General features: G+C 29.3%; 1 protein-coding gene and 1 long non-coding RNA gene across 2 annotated transcripts; one reads left to right on the forward strand and one right to left on the reverse strand.

Moving 5' to 3' along the window:
- Positions 1-2,783: 2,783 nt before the first annotated feature.
- Positions 2,784-4,376, forward strand: LOC112791568 (uncharacterized). The gene is made up of 2 exons (XR_003197240.2): positions 2,784-3,171; positions 4,152-4,376. It is a non-coding gene; the product is annotated as an uncharacterized lncRNA (long non-coding RNA).
- Positions 4,377-5,681: 1,305 nt separating this feature from the next.
- Positions 5,682-7,728, reverse strand: LOC112791569 (uncharacterized). The gene is made up of 5 exons (XM_025834451.2): positions 7,339-7,728; positions 6,951-7,011; positions 6,608-6,762; positions 6,263-6,338; positions 5,682-6,169 (listed from the first exon to the last, which is right to left on the reverse strand). Exons 1-5 carry the CDS (start codon positions 7,693-7,695, stop codon positions 6,153-6,155), a joined length of 666 nt encoding a protein of 221 aa, XP_025690236.2. The 5' UTR covers positions 7,696-7,728; the 3' UTR covers positions 5,682-6,152.
- Positions 7,729-22,506: the final 14,778 nt, after the last annotated feature.

The following is a 22,506-nucleotide window of genomic DNA, read 5'->3' on the forward strand; positions in this document are numbered from 1 at the left end:
AAATAATTATTTTCAGATATATTAAGAGCATTAAATTCAAGATGAAAGAGTTTCGACACAATGAAAATTTGTTACCTGAAGTCTTCATAAAATTTCGTTAGAGCATCGTGCTGATAACGTATTGTAAAATAACTAAATAAATAAATAAATAAAGAAGAGGTAACAAATATAATGTATGGAAATATAATTAGATAGCTCTAGTAGTAATGTTCACTAGAATTACTATATTAATAGATATATTTAATAATATTGTAGTAAAGAATATAAAAGAGAGAGAGATTAGCGGTACTGAGCCTTAAGCGGACTAGTGAACTAACCACTAGACCAACCCAACTTGGTTTAGCAATAATCATTCTTAATGGTTTTAAGTTTTAACTTAAACATGAATTATTTTTTTGGTTTATAGCCACAGTAATTGATCGGATTTAATAAGAGTAATGAGGGTATCGAAAGTCTAAAAACTCTTCAAGCAATTGGATTTCTTGGTAGTAAGTACGAAGTTGCAACTAGTGTGGGCTTATATTAGCCCACTTTATTTGATTTGCTTTTGATTTTATCTTTTTTGTTATTGCATTGTCTCCTTATAGTAAACAAAAATATATACATGTTGATTTGATTCTAAATTAAACCACAAGCTTTCAGACATTGTTTTGTCAGTCTGCATGGTTTGGTTGCTTTAATTTTCATTATAGTTCAGCCGTAAAAGTATAAAAAAAATTGAATTGACTAACTATTAAAAACTTAACATTAGGAATAAAATTAAAATTTATGTTAAATAATAAAAATTAAATTAAATATTAATTTTTTAAAAATTTTAAAAAATTTTAAGAACCAGAATTATACTCTACCTGTTTAGTATATATTCTGTTTGCATCGATTAGATTATTTCTTACATCATGCCCCAAGTTTAAAGTTGGTACATTGTAACACTCCAAAATAGTCAAACAAAATTTGCATTGCCATTAGTTTTGCGTTTTGTTTTTGAATTTGAACCTCGAGAAATTAAAAGCCATCGAGCAATACTTGTCAAAGTACAGTTCACATAGGTTTGTAACTAAGATAAGATCTTAGTTTTGTGATGTACGACAAAGTAGTATTAGCTAGCTGCTCCCTTTGAAGTCTGGATGATACCAAATTATATGTTTAGCACTAGGGCGGCAACATCTCTCTCTCTCTCTCTTTCTCTTAAATAGATATTGAACCAAAATTTTTTTGCTAAATACAAAAAATTAATTTTATTTTAAATAACTAAAAATATTTTTAGTTATTAAAAAAAATTAATTATTAATTTAATACGTTTTTTTTATATAAAAATTAATTTCATTTTAAATTATCATCAAGTTATATAATAATATTGTATATTTTTTGTAACTTATGAATTAAAAATAGGTAGAATTAGAATTAAGATATTCTTTACTCGCGAATATAATAAAATTGAGTTTATATAAAAATTTTAACTTGCGAATACGATTAAAATATTAGATATAAATTTTACTCTATTCTACTCATTATCACCTTATTTAGTACATAAAATCAAGAGATTGAGAATTTAGATTTGACTTATCTATAATCGTATTAAAGACCAAAACTGAAGACATGCATCTGCATGCATACAGTATATGTTATTATATTATTCATTCGCCAATAGAAAGCATCCGTTGATATTTACGATTAAATATTTTGGTACATAACCAAAAAATAAAAAATAAAAAATATGTATTTAAAAGCATACATTAAAATTTTTAAATTACACATTTATTATAATCAGATTTGGACAACTTAATTATATAAATTTCACATTTTAAATGTATTATTTTTTTTATAATTTTAAATGTGCAATGAAGATTTAAGTATGTTAGCTTAGTTAATTATTGTGTTTCCTTTTTATAACAAAAAATTAGTTAATTGACATTGTATAGAAATTTACATTTAGTAGTTTTCATAAAAAAATGATTATATTATTATAAAAAAAATTAATTATTCTACCATCATAACCTATTTAATAATTATTTTTGTTGTCAATTATTTTACTAAAAAATATGCATGTAAAGTAATAATATAATTTGCATAAATATACAAAAATTCATAATATTTATTTTTATTTTCATCATGAAGCATTTTTTTTCATAATAAAAAAAATTAAGAGATCAATATTTTTAATATAAAAAGATAAAAATAAATTAGCATTAATTTAAAAATAAAAAATATATTTACTACCTAAAATAATAGGTCGTTCCTAACTGAAGAAATTCCACGCTATATATTTTAGTAACATTCCAATGGATGGCATGCATTTAATTTATGGTGAAAAACTAAAGTGCAATCGACTTAATGTGAAATTTATAACTGAGAGTGTTAGTTGAAATTTTGTCAAATCATCTAATAGTTCTGAATTATCAACTTTACGTGAAGTCAACTGCACCTGAATTTTAACCTTAATTTATTGGTTTTAATAGAGAATTAATTAGGAGGTGAAGGCAATTCTAATAAATTAGTTAAAAGTTAAGTTTGTTATAAAATAAACAAAAAATAATTCTCCACTGTCCTAATTGATTTATAATGTAGTTAGTTTTTTAGACTTTTTTTTTAATTTATCGCTCCAAAAAATCTTAATATAGATAACTACATAATTTCTGGGTTCTAACTAATCAAAAACCATATGCTTTTGGAACATTGTTTTAGACTTTAGTGAGAAGGACAAGTAGCATTTCTGTTATTGTTATTAGTGAAGCAAATCAGTCGCTATAAATAGTCCTTAACACAGAGCACAATCGTATCATATTCATCACATACATACATACATACATAGACACATCAGTTAATCAGTTATCGAAAATGAACAAGTCAATATTGTTGGTGGTGGTTTTGAGTTTGGTGATAGGGGTGACAATGGCTGAGCTTGAAAGCGAGAAGCAATACGGGCCGTGCGGGAAGTTCAGCACACAGAGGATACTCACTCATAAGCTCAGGCACTGCGAGAAACCAGCAAGAAACTTGTACGCACCCGTTTCTAGGCAGTGTTTCCAGGACCTTCAAAACGTCTCCTTCCAATGCCTCGTTACCGTCTTCAGTTCCGATGCCTTCACCAAAATCGGTGTCGACCCACACGTCGCCATGACCATCCCCTCTCGCTGCCACCACGCCTATCATGACAACCCCTAAACCCTGCAGGTCATTAAATCTACTTTTATTTTTTCATTTACGAGAAAATTTAGAATCCAGCACTTTTATTAAAATTTGATCAATACTTAGTCAGTAAAAGAAAAATAAATAATTTTTTATCATTAGATAAAATTTTACATCATTAAAAATATTAATTAATAACTACAACTCATAAAATTGGTTGCCTCTAGCACTCCTCTTTTTTTAATATTAATGCTAGAGGATAGTAGAATTTATTGTTTTTTTGTTGTGGATTAAAAATACGTTGCTGAATTACTAAACTAAAAAAAAAAAAATCATATTTATGACTAAAAATTGCCAATTAAAAACAATAAATTCACGCTGATCCTTCAGTGTTTTTTTAGTTAACAATCTGTCAGTAAACAAACGTTTAAACATAAAAAAGAAAAATTTAAAACCTAAAAAATAATTAATTGATTATTAGCTGAAAAAAAGTAGTTCATAATTTTAAATTAAAGTTAGTTATATTATTTAGCAACATCACAAAATTCGAATTAAGTATCAGTAAAATTAGAAATTTAAAATTTTAAAGATTTAACTATAATAAAATAATATAATTATATATAAAATATTTTTATTTTAAATTAATTAAACATTAAAAAATAAAACTAATTTGATTCGTTTATTAAATTTTTTGTCCAAAATTTTCAGTTTTTAAACTTGATAATCAATTTTTATCATGAACTGAATTGGTCTCATAATCGATTTTTAATTAATTAATCTGATTAAACTGGTCAATTCTTCTCAAAACCATGTTATTTAGTGGGACTTATTTAACTATTCTTGAATTCAATGTGATGTCTTCTTTTGCTTTTCAAATACCGATTAATTATACTGAAGTGAAAGTTTAAGTTATAGTAAAGGAAGAAGTGATTTAGAGTATATAATTATAGTTTTAATTTGTATTATTGGCCGTAAATTTTAACCATATGCTTACGTACTGAATTTTTCACATGATCATTTTGCAGCATATGATCACATACCTTGAAGGCTAAGAGCGTGAGCTATATATGGCGCCTGAAGTTATGCCATATGGTCAAGTTCAAGTTACAATAATAGTTGTTCTTCTATCTTTAATATATAATAAATTGAGCTCGCTATGTATATATAGCAGCTCACACATGTATGTTCAATTGTAATAAACTATAACGTAATAAATAAATAGCTTTCGGCTTTCTTAGCCTTTCAAGTAATTATATAAGATCCATCGTCTAGTACACTCTTTATTCTAGCGTTACACTTGGAAGAGTAATCAATTGTGGACGTTAATATTTCACATATGTAAGAATTGTGTATGTCGCTGGTCGGCTGGTGTGAATTTCAGTGAATGTTTATTTATTAAACTCTAACCAGTGCCAGAATAAAAAAAATTTGATAGTGAAAATAAAATATATATATATAACATGATAATTTTTATAATAAAATATTATATTTATATAAAAAATTAATATTAAATTATTTATTATAAATTTTTGTGTATATATATATTATTTAATTTATTTTTAATATATATTTTATATTTTAAAATTTATTTTATACAAATAATTATTTTTTATGTATACGTATAATTATATTTTATTATAAAATATAATTAATCTTCAACTAATTACAAATTAAAAAATTAAAATAATAATTCAAATAATAACATATAATTTAAAATTTTATATTTAAAATAGTAACAATTAAAATCTCTCTTTTATATATATAATATATAGATATATATATATTATTAAATAATTATTTAAAAATATTTAAAATTTACTTTCATACAATTAATTCTCATCTTAATAATATTTAAAGTTAAAAAAATTCATTTAACTAGTGTAATTATTATAGAAAAAATTAAAACTAATTTAAAAAAATACTAATGAATAAATAATATTTTTTAAGTTGATTTTAAAAAAAAAACACCAATCTTATTTAAATTTAAAAATTTAATCATTATAATGTACATATAATATAAAATTTATAAATTTACTATCAAATCTCAAAAATTAAATAAAAAATTATTATAAGATCAAATTTAATAATTTAATAATAACAAATAAATATTATTATATATTATTATTATTATTATTATTATTATTATTATTATTTGAAATTTCAAATTGTATTAGAGCTCCTTGTCCCATTTCAATATAAGTAGATCAGTCCGTGACTCTACCCATATTGTGTGACAATATATATATATATATATATCAGAAACCATTCATATATAGTTGTATGTTATCAATCTTTTCCTTAGAAGTTGATAAGAGACACTAATTTGGGATTCTTGAATTCATAAAGTTTAATTATAAAGATCCCTACTGTGAGAGATGGTTGATCCAATATATAATTTTTTATTTTTTATTTTTTTTTAATTTTTATTCTTTTGTTGTTGCTATCCTCACTCTGCGGTTTATTTCGTTGTCAGCGCGTCTTATATTATCAAATTTCTTACAATATAAACATACATGTCATTTTCAGAAGGGATAGAGAGAGAAGAACAAAGGACATTTATGTAAACCACAAAGGATACACTATATTATATAGACCCAGAAACCTGAAAGTACATGCAACAAGCTAAGGAGATCACACGATTGTAACAATACAAGACCTAAAGTCTAAAGCTGAAGGTCAGCTACAAAGACGAAACTAACCTTTTATGTAAAATAAAATTACAAAAACAAACTGAGCAGCAGGGAGCAACTATAATTTATATGTGTACTAATTAAGTACTATTGATTTTGATGGTAAGGGCTAACTACTTTAGTTTATGTGCAGTTAACGTTATGTATGTGATGCGACCTGCTTGGTATTAATTAAAAAAAACACCCATAATGTTGTTAATATACTACTTAACCAGGACTAGCTAGCATCTGATCTGATCTCTTATTTAATTTTATCATACACTTTATATATAGTTAATTCTTCAGAGTTCACATCACCCTGCAACATGGCCGGGGAGTTAAGTGTGTAGTAGTGTGTCAATAATAAAGGGAACCTGAAAATTAAAAGTAATAACGATAAAAATTAGGTCAATTATTGTATATAAATTAAATAACAGTATGAGAAGAGTGCATGTATATGTATATACCTTGCCACCAGTTTCCTCTTGAGGCGCTATTTGAGTCGTTACCATCGGGATCATCATCTTTCTTATCTTTGTTAAACTGCACAAATAACACAAATTTAATTTATCTAAAATATAGTGAAACTCAAAGTGCAATTAATGAATGAGTTGAGTTAAGTGTAGATAAATTAAGTTAAGTAGCATATGGCAGGTGGCAGAGAGGGTTAACAAAGTTGTAACGGTGATAAGGTATAGAGTGAGGTGCAGGTCCATAGTAGCCAATTAAATAAAAAAATATAAGAATATGTGTGAAGTGTGATGCATGGACCACCAGAAAATAAAGTAAAGGATGGGGATTAAGGCACTCACAGCATGGTGGGATTCAGTGGTCCTGGTTGATGATGATGTTGTTTTTGGGGAATAATTTTCTTGACCACCATAGTAGATTGATGAACTGTAGTAGCTGCTGGGCTCCACTGTCTCATTCTTGTTGCCACAATTGCTTTCACCTTTACCGTAATTACCTGCAAACCAACCACTATTATATGTTACTCAAACCGCCTAAACATTTAAACTTATATTATAAAGCAAATTAAATATGTTCCCTCTATGTAGACAACATGTTATCAATTATTGTACTATTCAAATGTGGGATCGTAGTACCTAAGTCAAATAAATTCAACTAGCTAGTATATATTTTATACTAACGAACCTGGTGCTCCATAATTTTTGAATCCCACCTCCTGCTTCCTTGAATCTCTCCCTCCTCCAACCTAAATTTGTGCATGTCATATGTTACTTATATATATATATTTACATATAATACCATTATTAAATAAGATTTTGAATTAGAAATTGAATATTATAATATATATAACCTGTAGAGAGGTGCAAAATTAATAAAAATTCATGATTGGTTGGTCAAATGCCGTATATAGTAGAATAATTACAATATTGACCAAAATTATTAAGAGAGGCGGAGGTTATGTGAGAGAACAAGTGTTAAATATGGTAATATTAAGATTATTTGAGTAAAGAAAAAAGGAAAAAAGGAACATGCAAGAGGAAAATGAAGAATAAATGTTAAGAGGCATGCATACAGTGGAAGAAGGAGGGGGGAAAATAGAGCCAAAGATGCTTGTGGAAGAAGATGAGATGGTAGAGGGATCCTTGGGACCAAAAAGATGATCAAAGTTGGTGGTGGAAGAGGATGATGAGGAAGAAGAAGATTTCTTTTTGTTGTTGTCCATGAAAGTAGTAACTAGTAATTGATGAAGCAAAGGGAATGGATAAGATTGAAAGAGAGAAGCACGTGTTGGATTAGTGAGTGAGATTGAAGGTAGAAAGCAAAGAGGAAGAGAGGGGTATTTATAAGCAGAAGCATAAGCATGTGCATGTGCTCTCTCTTCTCTTCTTTGACACGTGGCTTCTCTCTTTGGGCCCCATTTGGACGCCATGCCCAAATCCCAACCCCTCTTGCCACCTCCCCGTCCCACTCTTTCTATTACTTTTATTCTCGAAAATTTTCCACCAAATTTTTATATAAAAATTAATAGTTAAAAATTATTAAATAATTAATAAAAAATATTAAAAAATTATAAAAATTTATTAATTTTATTTATTATTTTTAGTCATAAATTTAGTTTTTTAATTTTATATTCTAATAATATATTTTAATTTATATTTTTAAACATTGATATAATAATTAATTAATAGATAAAAATAATAAATTTTAATAATTTTTTAATTTTTTTTCTATTGAAGTAATAAAACTATCCAAAAAGAGTACAATGAAAAAAAAATTCTTAAAAAAATTAAAATATTTTGTATTTTTTTATTCAATTCTAATTTGATCTGAAAATTGTAGAGTCAAATCAAATAACATCTAAAGATAAAAAAACGTATATATCTTATTTGATTCGATTTTTTTTAATACTGATCTAATTAATATTTTGGTCAAATCTAACCTGGTATGTATACATCGTATATTCTAATATTTAATATAAAGGTAAAGTATATATTTTTTTTTTTGAAGTTTAGTAAAAATTTTTAAAATATTTTTAAATTTTATTTTGTTTTAATTTTGTTTTAAAAGTTTTGTATTTGTATAAATATATTTTTGACAGCTAAATTTTTAAAAATTTAAAATTAATCTAACAATAATGCATGAAAATTATGCTTAATTTGCTTGTATTGAGGATTGTTCTCATGAAATTGTTGTTAAATTGGTCTTCAACTATTTGAAAAATAAGCCGTCAGAGATATATTTGATGTAAATCGAAAATTTTTAAGACAAAATTAAAATAAAATAAAAATTAGAAATATTTTTAAAACTTTTATCAAATCTTAAAAATAAACAATATATACTTTACCCATAATATAAAAATATTTAATTATTTAATTACTTTATTATTATCTTGACTCTAACATCTTAAAAATTTTGGAAAGATAAATATTTCATTGAATATTAGTAGATATATAAAACTCATCTTAAATGCATTAAAAATGTAATTATTTATATATTTTTTATTTAATTTAAATTTTAAAGATAAATAATTTTCTTAAACTTACTACTACCTAGCTACTACCATAATGTGCTCTACACTAGTACACTACACTACTCTTGCGGGCTTGTGGCTATCTAGCCTATAGCATACGGTGATAGGTGAATATGAAGTAGTTCTTTATGCATGCTTACCTAACTTCTTTCATGTTAGAAATGAACCACATAACTGAATTTGTCCTTGACATTCTTCATTGGTAAATCAATAAGCAATATAATCGTTTTGTTAAGGGTATCTCAGCTAGCATTTGGTTGATGTTCATATGCCATTGAGACATGAATATGGGAATATATGTTTGCTATTTGGTTTGATAAGACACAAATTTTAGAAAGATACGAAAAAATACAGATGAATATGAAAATATTAAATTTGTATACTTTTAATTTAGTGAGATTTTGAGACAATTTATAAGGTATTAATTTTTTATTTTTTATCTTTATTTATTTTTAAATTTTTAAAATTTATTCGTTTATCTCTTTAAATTTTTTTTAAACAAAAATAATTTAGTCTTTTTTAAATATTTGTGTCTTTTTTATTATTTTTGTCAAACACAATACAATATCCAGTGGCGGAACCAGAAATTCTATAAGAGGGGGGCCAATTAAATATAAAATATAACAAAAAATTAACAAAATATGATTTGTAGCATATATATCAAAAAAGTAATTATATTATATAAAAGTCAATGTTCAACTACATACTAAAACTTTATGGTCCAAACTTTATGTATGCTCTACGAATTTCATCTTGTTGATTGATAGGATAATTCCAAATTTGCGGACGCTTTCCGGGATCACGCATCAATGTATCAATATTAACTTGATCTATTTCAGTCCTTGCTATTTTGGAAGCAGGGGTTGAATATCTTGCTCAACAAGTTGTGTCACAGGTTGTTCAATAATATTTTGAACATTACTCAAAGAATCTGAAGCTGAATTTTGTTTATCATATATTCTCTCTTTTCTCTTGAAAAATGAGTGAATTGTTTTCATCTTTGACATTTTTAACTTAACTTGAACTATCTAACCAAAAAAAAAACAAAAATAATTGCATATATATTATTTTCTTAAAAAAAATATTAAACCTATTGAGCAATAACAAATAATTTTAGAAACACAAATATATAATAACCAAAAATAAAGTTATTGATTTACCTGATTATTTTTTGTTCCAAGTCTCACAAAAAAATAATTCTATTGAGTTTTGTCCTCACTTCAATCTTTGAACACTGTCCATTATAAAAAAAATAAATTAATTATTTTAAATAAATAATGTAAATAATACTTGACATTGTCATTAACTTAAAAAAAATTGAAATATACCTCTTTGAATCTTTGTTGTGCATTGAATGGTTAATATTTTGTTGTTCACTTCTCTTCAATGGTTTTTCTTCATATGTCTTGTTTTGGTATGGAAAGAAAATTAAAATGAGAAGAGTAGAAGACCAAAAGTTTGGGAATCACTAAAAGAGAGAGAAAAGTGACGCTATGCCTATGATAGTTTGAAATAAATATTTGAAAAATGTACTAGGATTACTTTAATTAATAGTATGGGCTTGGGCTAGTATAATAGAACCATTTTTATTAATTATTAGAATGAGCTATTTGTTAACAAGAACAACAATAATTCAAATATCCAATACATAGTGCAGTTTTTAGTTATTTTAATTTATAAAATTTTGTAACTTATATTTTTTTTAATATTATATATAAAAAAATTTAATATTATTAATTATTACTATTTACTATTTTTTTTTTAAAAAATTTGGGGGGGACCATGGCCACCTTAGGTCCCCCCGTGGATCCGCCACTGACAATATCCATTGACATATATTTTATGTCTTTGTCTTTAATATATATGTCTTTGTGTCTATGTCTCATTCTATACATCAACTAATCAAAACCTCAATGCTTATTTTTTAAATCAATTTATTGATAACATCTATTTCAAAATTATGAAATGCAATTTATTTCATTAATGTAATTGGTTTTTTATTTCAAATATGATAATTATTATATTTATACTAGGCTTTAATTATTCTTCCACATATAATTATTGGCTGTTGACTTTTTCCATATAAAGGCCATATACCATTATACCAATATATATCACCTAATTAAGGCCATACCAAGTCACCATGTAGTTACTATATCTAGAACAATTGCATTTGCACCACGCATAAATATTGAAAAATCTTAAAACATTTTGAGTCCATGTGTAATTGACACCTAAAAGATCATCAATAATGCGTTCAAAGCAGAAGTTGTAAGAATGACACGCACAATAAGAATTCTTGGATTATGGATAAGGTGGCGGTTGCTCTAGTTTCGTTTTTTATTCGGATAGGACTCCCATACCAAGTTGACCCTAGATGTTTCTCATGTACAATTCTATTAATATTCTCTTATGGTAGTTATTTAAAAGAATATTTTCATATAAATATAATATAAAATATAAATAAGTGGTATATATGGTGAGTAATTCTATTAAATATAAAAAAATTTAAGAGTTCACATTGCACAAATAATATTACAACTAACAATCAATAACATAACAAGAAAAAGTTCTAAAATTTTAAAAAAATATATTTAAAACTTAAATAAAAAAATCCAAAATTCAAACTCAACATAAACTCATCTTTAGTATGTGTTGGTTCTGCAATATTAGTCGTCAAATATATATATATATATATTGAATTATTACTTTTATATATACGAGTAGTAACTTTTATAAATACATTATTTTGACATAATTTATAAATATAAAAAATATGTATAAAATAACAAATATCACGTGACGAGCGAAGATTAAATATCTGATGAAATATAAAGTCTATACATACATAGAATTGCACATTTAATTTATAAATGTCCTAATTACATAGAAAATATCCGATACTATGTTAAAAATAACAAAATTTAATTAGTTACTAAATATTAACGTTTTATGACTCGCTCATAGATTTCAAGTCAACTTGTACACAATAATATCACTTTGATATTAGGATAAAAATTCTGATTCTTCAGTATTTTTCATACAAAAAATTATTCTTTTCCGCCATATTCTCCCTCTCCCCCTCCCCCTCATTTTTTTTTCTTTTAATTTTTAATTTTTTCTCTTTCTAAAGTGCTTCTCCTTTTAAAAAAAATAAAAATATATTTCCTCTATTAAAATGGAATGATCAGATGAGAAAAGGAAATCCGATCCAAACCCATAGTTATGTTGTATCAAATCTTTGAAAGAATCTATTTGTGATTTAGGGCCAAAGATACCAACCCTCTGGTTGGATGCAGTTGTAGATTTTTCTAAATGCCATATTAATTATTAAATACTGGTTTAAGTGGTCGGCAAGGAAATCATGATAATAATGCATGTTTCACTTATTTCGTATAAAGATTCTTGAAAAAATTCAAGCGCCGGATATCACAAAAAAATTCAAGCGCCGGATATCACAAGAAATTCACAGATACGCTACCTTAAAAAGAAAGAAAGAAACATTTCCTTTCTCCAAATGGAAAATAGTTGAACACAAGGACTTCCCATTTTTATATTGACTAGTATTTTTAGTTTAATAATTTAGTATTATATTTTTAGCTAATATTTTTAACTATTATTAATAAAAAATAAAAAATTATATTAATTTTATCGTATTGTTCATAAATAAATATATAATTGCCGTCAATAATTTAATACTGGAATGGAATGTGAAAAATTGAAGCAGCCAGCTCTACAAATATATCCAATTTAATTTGCAAGATTATTTGTCTTGGTAGATATGAAACCCTAGTGCTTAATTAATCAAGTATATGTTCCTTGAAATTATCCACATGCCTAATAATTTTCCATGCAGAGGGACGGCTAACACTTTTTAATATTATTCATATAACCAAGAAGATATTCTAAGAGCATATATGTATATATCAAACCTAATTATTAATTCTTATATATACTAAGTGGATATCATATATATGCTCTCGTGATTAATAAAGTGGGATCTAGATCATGAATAGTTAGTGAGTAATCATGAAAACAAATCTATGGCATCAATATCGAAGGCCTAGACGACTCTATTCAAATTTCAAATGCCATGAATTTGATAATAAGATTGCTAGTTGGTAAAGGAAGGTATCCAAAAAGCAAATATATATATGGAGTATTAAATATTAATTAATTAGAGCAACCAGCACAATCTAGCTAATTATTGTTAAAATAAAGGTTGCAACTACCACATGGGGAATGGTGTTAAAGAAGGTGTAAAGTGGAGAAAAGAACAAATATAGATGGAAGGGGATGAAGAGAATTGAATTGAGTACATATATTATTGGTGAAGTATTAAAAGAATTGGGATCCCCTCATTCTTCTGGGGTTCGTTTTGGATAACTAAGGATAAGGACCTGCATGGCAGAATTTCTTTTGAAAGTAATATATTCTATAAAGTGCTTTTTTCACATCAAATTAAATATCGTTATTAGCAATATGCAAGTATACGGAATATGCTGCTCTAAGTCCCTCGAAGCTTCACCATTGCAACACATGCTAATCTTTCCCATTATTTGCCGACATTTCCTAATTAATCATTTTTGCTTTTCTTAATTTCTTTTAAAATAATATGTCGTCTTAGCTATTACAGTGTATTGACGGAATCTAATGCTTCGTTAGCTTTAATTTGTCTTCAACATTATCATATCCCGTTGTTATTGGATATATGTATAGAGAGATTTGGATTTTGGAGTATAATCTTCAAATCAGTCAGACCTAGATAATATTGTCTCACATTCTTAAGGTTGTAATTTAAATATTCAATTTTAATTCAATTCTTTCAATAATTTATGTTTAAAATACTATACTGCTCTAAGAGATTATCACGCCCTAGTAGATTCCGAAATTCAATTCAATGACTATTTAAATGAAATGAGATTTTTTAGTTCACATGGAGATAAAAATACTCATAATCTCAAGTTTAGGGATGTGGCCTGTGGGGACCCCTCTCTGTTTCTAATTTACAAAAAGATAAAAATTCTTATAATGTCAAGTTTAGAGATAACAATAGAATAATAGGAATAGGAGTGGAGACTCCTCTTTTATTTATCCCTTTTTTATTTAATAAAAGATCTTTTATATAATAAAATATTTTTTATTTTTATTTTATTATATCATTTGAGTTATAATTTATTGACGGCGTTATCCTATCGTTAAATTCATAATAACTTTGTTTTAACTTTTATGTCAGAATTCAACAATTTTTTGTTCTACAACTAGAATACTCGATAATCCTATTCCTCATTTTCCTCCAAGAGCAAACCCTAACATGCACACAGATAGAAGAAATTAGTTAGATTCTTAATTATATAACATTATTTACATTGATGGAAATTGGAATAATCCCTTTATACTTTTTTTTTGTGCATCGAATGAATTATATTGCATTATTGCAAGCCGGGTCCAAGTCCTTTGCTTGTCAGGACGCGGTGCCTCTTTAATTTGGTTTGTAATCAGGGAATTATTGTTCAACCACATTATAATAAATTAATAATAAGATCGATGATTATTCAAATTCTGTATTATATTGTGTTAGTTAATTATGATGATGCAATATGGATTAGGCAATGAATACATAATAAGTTTGGACATATAATCACATATATAATCCTTTAATTTTGATACCAGAAAAGTTATATCTTTTTTCACAAGTGATTTTTTGGTGGCTTGTAGCTCTTGGACCTGAAAAGGCTTGAATTTGACACCTCTTAATAAGTATATAATGCATCACACTATACAATAAGCTAAGGTGTGGTGGATATGAATATAATTTTGTATCAAGCAAAGCAAATGATTAGCCTTTTACTCATCACTGTATTCATCATCATGAATTGTTTATACACCAGTAGTGATCTGAGTAGAGAAAAAATAGAGAAATTGAAAAGAATATATACAGCAGAATAAATAGATTCTTAACTTTTTGATTTATGGATATTTAAATTTTTGAGAATTTGAAAATATATTTAAGTCTTAATCTTTTTAAAATTTGAACACATTAATTCTTCTGTTTATTTTCGTTTGTCAGACTCAACGAAAAAATTAAACGTAACTTCTATTATACTAACTTGGTCGATATACAGATATACACGTAAGAGAATTTTTAAAATGAGATAAATTAGACTAAAAAATCGATATGTCCAAATTTTTAAAAAAAAATTGAAGACTTAAATATATTTTTAAATTTTCAAAAATTTAAATATCCATAAATAAAAAGGTCAAAAATCTATTTATCCTTTTCTCTTAAAACAACAGTATACATTAAAAACACTATACAAAATTACAAGTACTCTTTCTAGTGAAATAATTAATCCTTCCGCAATGCATTTGTTGTTGAGTATGTATAAGTTGTTACCGAATTTATAAAACTCAGTTTCATAAGTACACCGGATTATTAATCAAGTATCAATTCACTTAAAATAGTTACTGTCTAAACGTTCAAATTATGGAATGAATAAATAAATAATATATAAATAATTTTATTAGATAATCATTTAGGATACTTAATTATATCTAATTAATATATAAATTATAAAAAAAATTCAACAAGAGAAAAAATTCACAATCTTAAATTAAGAATAATCTTAATCTCATCACTTTCATTCTTATTTACAATAAAAAAAATTCTAACCTTCTCTCCCACATTTTTTACTCGCACCGTTTAGTATCACTTCTAACTGCCTTAGTTGTTGTGTCACGTCATAACTGCATCGCATCACTCATCACCACTCAGTTGTCATTCATCAACATATGTTTTTTTCGGAGAATGTACAATAAAAACTAAATAAAAGAATATTAAAAAAATATTTAAACCTATTAAAAATAATTATCCAAAATATAAAACAAAGAAACATCCAAAACATAAAAAAAACATTCAATACCTATAAAAATTACACATCCAAAATTTAGGATAAAGAAACATTTAAAACTATTAAATAGAATCGTCCAAAACCTAAGAAACAAAAAAAAAGAATGCAAAAGATGCTTCGATGCTAAGAAGGGACACGCCAAAGGATTGGAAGGCGCCGCAGCAGAGCAACGAGAAGAATTCGACAAGGAGAACCCAGCGTCGCGGTGAGAAGAGTTAGAGAAGAAAGTCGCAACATGAGAAATTGAAATGGGAGGACACGTTTTTTTAGCGCAAATCTAGTCTTTTAAAGTTTTAAAGTCAAGTTTTTTAAAAGTTGGCTAATAAATTAACCAATTGGGTGCATAAAAAATTAGTATACAAAATCTAAAAATCAAATAAAAGATAAAAATTCAACTTATGAAACATGGCTAATTTTTTTAGATATTAACTAAACTTTAGCGTAATATTTAATTATTGGATTTTTTGGTATTTTTTAAAATTTTTGAGACGGGACAATACACTTTCTGTGTATTGTTCTGTTCCACATTTTAAAAAAAATCATAAAATCTAATAATTAGATGTTATACCAAAGTTTGATCAATATTTAAAAAAATTACTGATGAAAGACGACACTAATACTAACATGAAGGAAACGAAGTAATTGGGAAAAAAGAGTAAATAATGTATTGATGAACTATTTGTTGATCGAAAAAATATTTTCGATAAAGGCAGCTTGGTTCGAAATAATAAAAAAGTCGAAGACTTAAACAGTTTTGGAAAGGATACATGTACAAGTATTAGATGGAGGTACTCGACCTAGATTTGATCTCAAGGCCCTTCATTAAATCGAATAAGTCCAATCGAACAAGGTATTCGAGTCAGGTAATCGAATAAGTTATTCGAATAAGTGGATCGAGCAGTTATGGTAGTGAAGAAGTTAAAGGCTTCCATCACGCGAGGAAATCATGGGAAACGTTTATAGCCAAAAGGCGGGAATGGTTACCAAAGAATATGCATTTAAGGTAATGATTTTGTAATTAAGTGTCGGTTACCAAAAGTAGATTATAAATACTAGGAAGTCTTATGGAATAAGGGTTGGAACTTTAACTCAGAAAAACACTCAAGCATACTCACATCCCAGGAAATTCCTAAGTTTGCGATCGAGTAACTTTTCTGTAGGGTTCCTTCCATGTTTTCATTCTTTCAATTTATCTTTCAAGTATTCTTTATCTTCTTTGATTAATTTACATTCCTGCATTTTAGATTTTCATGTCAAAATCCTTTGACCCAGTTGAAGCATTTTACTGCTTTCTTTCAATTTCAACGCATACCTTTCCGTTTTCAGCATATTTCCTTTTCGAAAACTTTACTTTTTCATTTCTTTCTTTGACTTTTAAATTTTAATTTATCTTTATTCCTAATTTTCGTCTAATCAAAGACACTTTGATGCACTTTTAGAAAACTGGTACCTGCAAAGAGGAGTAGGTTTCGCTCCCAGACCACTAGATATCGAACCACTATCGATTTGTTAAAAATCGACAAAACAAATTGGTACGCCCAGTGGGACAGTTTTAAAAATTGAAAGTGTGTCAAATAAGTATTTTTTTGGTGTCATTCGGTGTATGCGATTACGAAGTGGGAAGATCATTCACATGGCTGATAAAATGTCAAATAAAAATGGTGGTTCATCCACCAATGATAGCATACCAGTATCCATGCAACAGGCTGACGTGACTTCACACTCGGAAAGTGTAATTGGAACTGAAAATATAGCAGTTACGATTGCTCAAACTGGAAATATAGGACGTAACACTCGTTCATGTGGCACTTTGCCACCATTCCAGCCTCCACTGACCGCTGGTTGGCATTCATATGGTCTTCCTCCTGGTTATACCCCACCAGTGGGTGGTTTTGTTCCACCTATCCATTTTGGGAGTATAAGTGGAGTGAATAATACTCAAAACCCACAACAGTATTCTGAGTATTCTCGTGATTATAATGTGGGCTCTACATCGAATGCTGCTAATTCAATGGCAATATAGCGACAACAAGTAGAAAAATGTCATCATGACTTAGTTAATTTATTGACTCAACAAATGACCACAATTCTGAATTCTATGATGGCTAATCATGAATCGAAATTCGAACGTCTTGCTAGACAAGTTGAACGAATTGCTCGAATTGTTGATTATGATAAAGGTGAAGGGCATAATGCTAGAGGAAATCATGAAGAGTTAGGGAATGGATTTCAAAATGAAAATAATGTTTTTAATAGAGAAAATCCTCATGTAGTTCCTCGTGGGCAAAATGCGGACGAAGTTTTGGCCAGGTTACATGCTAATCATGGCGGTGAACGTTATCAGGTCACCAGAATTGTGGAAGAAGTTCTGAATCGAGTTGGTCTGAATGTTGGTTTTATGAACCGACGGCACTTTATGTCTGCTTTTCCCCAAGTTGTTCAAATGGCTGAAGTGCCAAGAGGGGTTAAAAATTCAAAGATAGTCACAAAGTTTACCGGGGAGGTTGGAGAGTCAACTACTGAACACGTTACTCGATATTTGGTTGAGATTGAAAACTTAGTCAATGATGAAAATTTGAAAATGAAGTTTTTTTCTTCTTCATTAACGAAGAATGCATTTACTTGATTTTTGAATCTCAGACCAAATTTGATAACAACATGGAATCAGTTAGAAACTGCCTTTCACGCTTAGTTTTATCGAGGGGAAATGAATGTGGCAGTTACTGATCTAGTGGCACTGAAACGTGAAGATAGTGAAACCATTGATGATTATCTAATACGTTTCAAAAACGCTAGGAGTAGATGCCATGTTTCATTACCTGAGAGTGAGATAGTAAAAATAGCAACTATGGGACTAGGATTTTATATGCGCAGAAAACAACTTATTGTGCATATCCCTGATTTAGCCCATTTGGCTAAAAAGGTTCGTCAGATCGAACTCATGAAAAAGGAGAAAAAGAAATATAGGAGTGAACAAAGATCGAAGAGTAAACCTTTTACTCGAAAAGAAAAGGTTGCATAGGTGACTGATGAGCGGATAATTTATACGCTTTTTGGCATTGTTTTTAGTATGTTTTTAGTATATTTTAGTTAGTTTTTATTATATTTTTATTAGTTTTTAGTTAAAATTCACTTTTCTGGGCTTTACTATGAGTTTGTGTGTTTTTTCTGTGATTTCAGGTATTTTCTGGCTGAAATTGAGGGACCTGAGCAAAAATCTGATCCAGAGGCTAAAAAGGACTGCAGATGCTGTTGGATTCTGACCTCCCTGCACTCGAAATGGATTTTCTGGAGATACAGAAGCCCAATTGATGCGCTCTCAACGGCGTTGGAAAGTAGACATCCTGGGCTTTCCAGTAATGTATAATAGTCCATACTTTGCCCGAGATTTGATGGCCCAAACCGGCATTGCAAATCAGCTTCAGAATTCCCGGCGTTTAACGTCGGAACTGGCATAAGAATTGGAGTTAAACGCCCAAACTGGCATAAAATCTGGCGTTTAACTCCAGAAAAAGTCTCTACACATAAAAGTTTCAATGCTCAGCCCAAGCACACACCAAGTGAACCCCGAAAGTGGATTTTTACGTCATTTACTCATTTCTGTATACCCTAGGTTACTGGTTCACTATTAATAGGATCTTTTGACATTGTATCAGTACCTCATGACACTTTACACGTTTCTCATTGTATCTTCTACAGCATGAGTCTCTAAATCCCATGGTTGGGGGTGAGGATCTCTGCTGTGTCTTGATGGATTAATGCAATTACTACTGTTTTTCATTCAATCATGCTTGCTTCTATTCTAAGATATCACTTGTTCCTAAACCTAATGAATGTGATGATCCGTGACACTCATCATCATTCTCACCTATGAACGTGTGCATGACAACCACATCCGTTCTACCTTAGATTGAGTAGATATCTCTTAGATTCCTTAATCAGAATCTTCGTGGTATAAGCTAGAATTGATGGCGGCATTCAAGAGAATCCGGAAGGTCTAAACCTTGTCTGTGGTATTCTGAGTAGGATTCAAGGATTGAATGACTGTGACGAGCTTCAAACTCCTGAGGGCTGGGCGTTAGTGACAGACGCAAAAGAATCACTGGAATCTATTCCAACCCGATTGAGAACCGACAGATGATTAACCGTGCTGTGACAGAGCGCGTTGAACATTTTCACTGAGAGGATGGGAGGTAGCAATTGACAACGGTGAAACCCTACATACAGCTTGCCATGGAAGGAGTCTTGCGTGCTTGAAGAAGAAGACATCAGGAAAGCAGAGATTCAGAGGATAAAGCATCTCCAAAACCTCAACCTGTTCTCCATTACTGCAAAAAAAGTACTTAGTTGTTCATGTTCTTTTACTTTTTACAATCAACCATGATAATTATTGATATCTTGACTAAGAGTTACAAGATAACCATAGCTTGCTTCAAGCCGACAATCTCCGTGGGATCGACCCTTACTCATGTAAGGTATTACTTGGACGACCCAGTGCACTTGCTGGTTAGTTGTGCGGGGTTGTAAAAGTGTGATTGCAATTTCGTGCACCAAGTTTTTGGCGCCGTTGCCGGGGATTGTTCGAGTTTGGACAACTGACGGTTTATCTTGTTGCTTAGATTAGGACTGTTTTATTTTTTTGTTGGTTTAGAGTCTTTTATTTGAGTTTAGTTTCATATGTTAAGTTTGGTGTCAATTGCATGCTTTTGTTTTCTTTTATTTTTCGAATTTGCATATCCTTGGTCCTTTCTTGATCCTTAAAAATTCTAAGTTTGGTGTCTTCTTTGTGTTTTCCTTTAAGTTTTCGAAAATTTGTGTCTGATTTTCTAAAAATTTTAAGTTTGGTGTCATTTTGTTGTTTTTCTCTTTCCTCATTTCAAAAAAATCAAATCTTTTTCAAAATAATTTTCAATCATATCTTTTCAATTGCTAATTCCAAAATCTTTTTAATTAACTAATTGATTTAGTTTTCAATTTGCTTTGATCTTATTTTCTTTTAGTTTTCGAAAATTTATTTTATTTTCCTTTTGTTTTATTTTATTTTTTTCGGTCAACTAAAAAAATTTTTTTTACTTTACTTGTGAATTCATATCATATTCCCTTTCTCCATCATGGACCTAAGTGGAATTGAACACTCCAGAAGGACTCTGGGGTCATATGCTAACCCCATTACAGCTGCATATGGGAGTAGCATCTGTATACCTCCCATTAAAGCAAGCAGCTTTGAGCTAAATCCTCAACTCATTATCATGGTGCAGCAAAATTACCAGTATTCCGGTCTTCCACAGGAAGAACCTACTGAGTTTCTGGCACAATTCTTATAAATTGCTGACACAGTACGTGATACAGAGGTGGATCAGGATGTCTAGAGACTATTACTGTTTCCATTTGCTGTAAAAGATCAAGCTAAGAGGTGGTTGAATAACCAACCTACAGCAAGCATAAAGACATGGAAACAGTTATCAGACAAATTCCTGAATCAATTTTACCCTCCAAAAAGGATGACACAACTAAGGCTGGACATCCAAGGCTTTAAACAAGAGGATAATGAATCCCTTTATAATGCCTGGGAGAGGTATAGAGGTATGCTAAGAAAATGCCCCTCTGAAATGTTTTCAGAGTGGGTACAGTTAGACATCTTCTACTATGGGCTTACAGAAAAAGCTCAAACGTCTCTAGACCACTCATCTGGTGGATCTATACATATGAGGAAGACGATTGAAGAGGCTCAAGAGCTTATAGATACTGTTGCTAAAAATCAATATTTGTACTCTAGCAATGAGTTCTCTACAAAAGAAGAAGTTATGGCAGTAGCCACTGATCCTAATCCTCAAGAACAAATGGTTGAGCTTAATCAGCAATTACACCTGATGACAAAACAGTTAGCAGAATTTAAAGAGATGCTCCAAGAAACTAAAATTGCTAACAAGAACATAGAATTACGGTTGAATCAGGCAAAACAGCAGTTATCTAAACAGATAACAGAAGAATGTCAAGCAGTTCAACTGAGGAGTGGGAAGACATTGAATAACACTGCTCAAAGTAGCAAGAAGCCAATAAAGGAACAATTGACAGAGGATAACCAAACCACTGTCCAAAATCCCTCTGAGGACAGTAAGAGCCCAGAGAGGAATACTCTTGGCGTCCAAACACCAGAAAAGAGGGAAAAGCTGGCGTTAAACGCCCATTTCCTGCCCAGTTCTGGCGTTCAAACGCCAGAAAAGGGGGAAAAGTTGGCGTTAAACGCCCATTCTTCACCCAATCCTGGCGTTCAAATGCCAATGGGGAATCAGACACCTGAGAGTGCTGATAGTAACCCCTCTAAAAAGGCTTCTCCAACCACCTCTGTAAGGAATAAACCTGCAGCAACTAAGGTTGATGAATATAAAGCCAAGATGCCTTATCCTCAGAAACTCCGCCAAGCGGAACAGGATAAGCAATTTACCCGCTTTGCAGACTATTTAAGGACTCTTGAAATAAAGATTCCGTTTGCAGAGGCACTTGAGCAAATACCTTCTTATGCTAAGTTCATGAAAGAGATCTTAAGTCATAAGAAGGATTGGAGAGAAACTGAAAAAGTGTTTCTCACTGAAGAATGCAGTGCAGTCATTCTGAAAAACTTACCAGAAAAGCTTCAAGATCCAGGAAGCTTTATGATACCATGCACATTAGAAGGTGCTTGCACCAAGACAGCCCTGTGTGACCTTGGAGCAAGTATCAATCTAATACCTGCATCCACTATCAGAAAGCTTGGGTTGACTGAAGAAGTCAAACCAACCCGGATATGCCTCCAACTTGC

This window comes from Arachis hypogaea, chromosome 3 (assembly GCF_003086295.3).
Source record: "Arachis hypogaea cultivar Tifrunner chromosome 3, arahy.Tifrunner.gnm2.J5K5, whole genome shotgun sequence".
Lineage (NCBI taxonomy): Eukaryota > Viridiplantae > Streptophyta > Magnoliopsida > Fabales > Fabaceae > Arachis > Arachis hypogaea.

Excerpts from the sequence above, each read along its gene's own strand:
- LOC112791569 (XM_025834451.2), bottom strand. The coding sequence starts at position 7,695 with ATGGCGTCCAAATGGGGCCCAAAGAGAGAAGCCACGTGTCAAAGAAGA. Across the intron at positions 7,012-7,338 it reads TCCCCCCTCCTTCTTCCACT|GTTGGAGGAGGGAGAGATTC; the intron begins GTATGCATGCCT and ends GCACAAATTTAG. Across the intron at positions 6,763-6,950 it reads CAAAAATTATGGAGCACCAG|GTAATTACGGTAAAGGTGAA; the intron begins GTTCGTTAGTAT and ends GTTGGTTTGCAG.